General features: G+C 32.9%; 1 protein-coding gene across 1 annotated transcript in view; it reads left to right on the forward strand.

Annotated features, from left to right (window-relative positions):
* ilf2 (interleukin enhancer binding factor 2) overlaps positions 1-1652 on the forward strand; it is a 45423-nt gene that overhangs the window by 29525 nt on the left and 14246 nt on the right. Inside the window, exon 14 of the mRNA XM_015015617.1 lies at positions 379-534. Within this exon, the coding sequence (XP_014871103.1) occupies positions 379-530 (152 nt within the window). The 3' untranslated portion in view covers positions 531-534. The remainder of the gene's footprint in view (positions 1-378; positions 535-1652) is intronic.

A 1652-nucleotide genomic window follows, 5' to 3' on the forward strand; every position in this document is an offset into this window, starting at 1 on the left:
TAACATATTGATGCAGCAGAAATACAGCAAACAGAAGAAGACCAAGCAGAAATACTCCGAGCGGAAATACAACAAGCAGAAAAGGGAGAAGTAAAAATGACTAAGCAAAATATCTATTTTTCTTGACAAAAACGCATGTTCAGGGGAAATGAAAAAGAAAATATATACATTACTTTACAGAAACTCGTGTAAGGAAAAGAAAACTCCAAAAGTATATTTATGCTTTTATTTCATATCAAAATATATATTTATTCTTTTATTTAAATGTTTATTCTTTTATTTCTTATTATGTTGGTTTTTGGTCCTCCATATATATGAATATTTCATGTTGAATCACATATCTAAACAAAAGATTAAGTCTTATCTGTTCTTTCCCAGACTTGGCCATAGAAATGTCTACTTGGGATGGAGTAATTGTCACTCCATCAGAAAAGGCGTATGAGAAACCCCCAGAAAGAAAAGAAGAGGAGGATGAAGCTCTCGAAGAAGGAGGAGATGGAGAAGATGAGAGCATGGAGACTCAGGAGTAGGAAGGTGAGAGCAATTTGACAAATTACTGAAACAAAACACAGCTTTTGCTGTGTTTTGTATTTTGTATTATGTTGTACAAACACAAACATGTTTGTATTATGTTTGTGTTATGTATTTTGAGTCTTCAGAAGGGGATGAATCTCTGTAATACAGTGCTACAGAAAAGGCTGCATTGTTGAAAAATGTTTGTTGTTCCAACAAGCATTATAATTTCTGAAATGGGGTCATCACTGAATTTTTGACCTATCAAAATGTAAGTGTTCCTTTTTCTGGTCATACCTCATAATCTGGTTAATAGTTTAATATTTTATACAATTTTCACTTTTTTCCATTTCATTTTTATGGAGTGAAAATAGTCTTATAATACCTGTGTGTGTAATACTGGATTTGTAATCTGTGTAAGCATCTTTGTGTGTAACTTTTGATAGTTGTATCTGTGAAACATGATTTGTAAACCGTAAAGAGGAAATGTCTGCATAACTCCAGGTACTTGTAAGTATATGGTGAAATGCATAATCAAAAATTAAGAAATTACGAATACAAGTACACACACACAGTTACAATTTCTACAAGCATTACATTTCTGCACACAGATTTTGTTATCTTACAAATCTGATAATTTTGAATTCAAACCTTTTCCTACGGCTACAAATGTTTAATAAGTATGCAGTTTTGTCTGTGTGCATCAGGTGGCTATCTGATACACACAGACAAAACTGCATTTACGCACAGATTCAGTTAGTGCACAAAGATTTTTGAGACTCATTTCACGCTTCCGACAGCCTCAGATTCATGCGCAAGTGGTGCTTTTAATGCTGGTAGAAAGCTGGGTCATCTGATTTTTGCTTGGAGTGTAGTGTTTTTATCCTCTGAACGTCTCACTGTGCTTGTGCCGAAGTGGCAAAGACGTTTGCCACTGACAAACCTGACCTTGACAGTTACTGAACCTGAAAATTACTTGTATCTTCACAGTGTATAAGTAGAATTTTTTATTTTTATGTTGATTAAATTTATATGCATTAAATGTTTTTCTGTGAAGGCTATTTTGGCAATAAATGCATAAAATATTTATTTTTTTAAGTATGTGTTTATTAGCTGTTGTCAAAATATCAGTTGAAAAA

The sequence above is a fragment of the Poecilia latipinna genome, unplaced genomic scaffold, assembly GCF_001443285.1.
Source record: "Poecilia latipinna isolate Pla-1442-1.1 unplaced genomic scaffold, P_latipinna-1.0 Scaffold1934, whole genome shotgun sequence".
Lineage (NCBI taxonomy): Eukaryota > Metazoa > Chordata > Actinopteri > Cyprinodontiformes > Poeciliidae > Poecilia > Poecilia latipinna.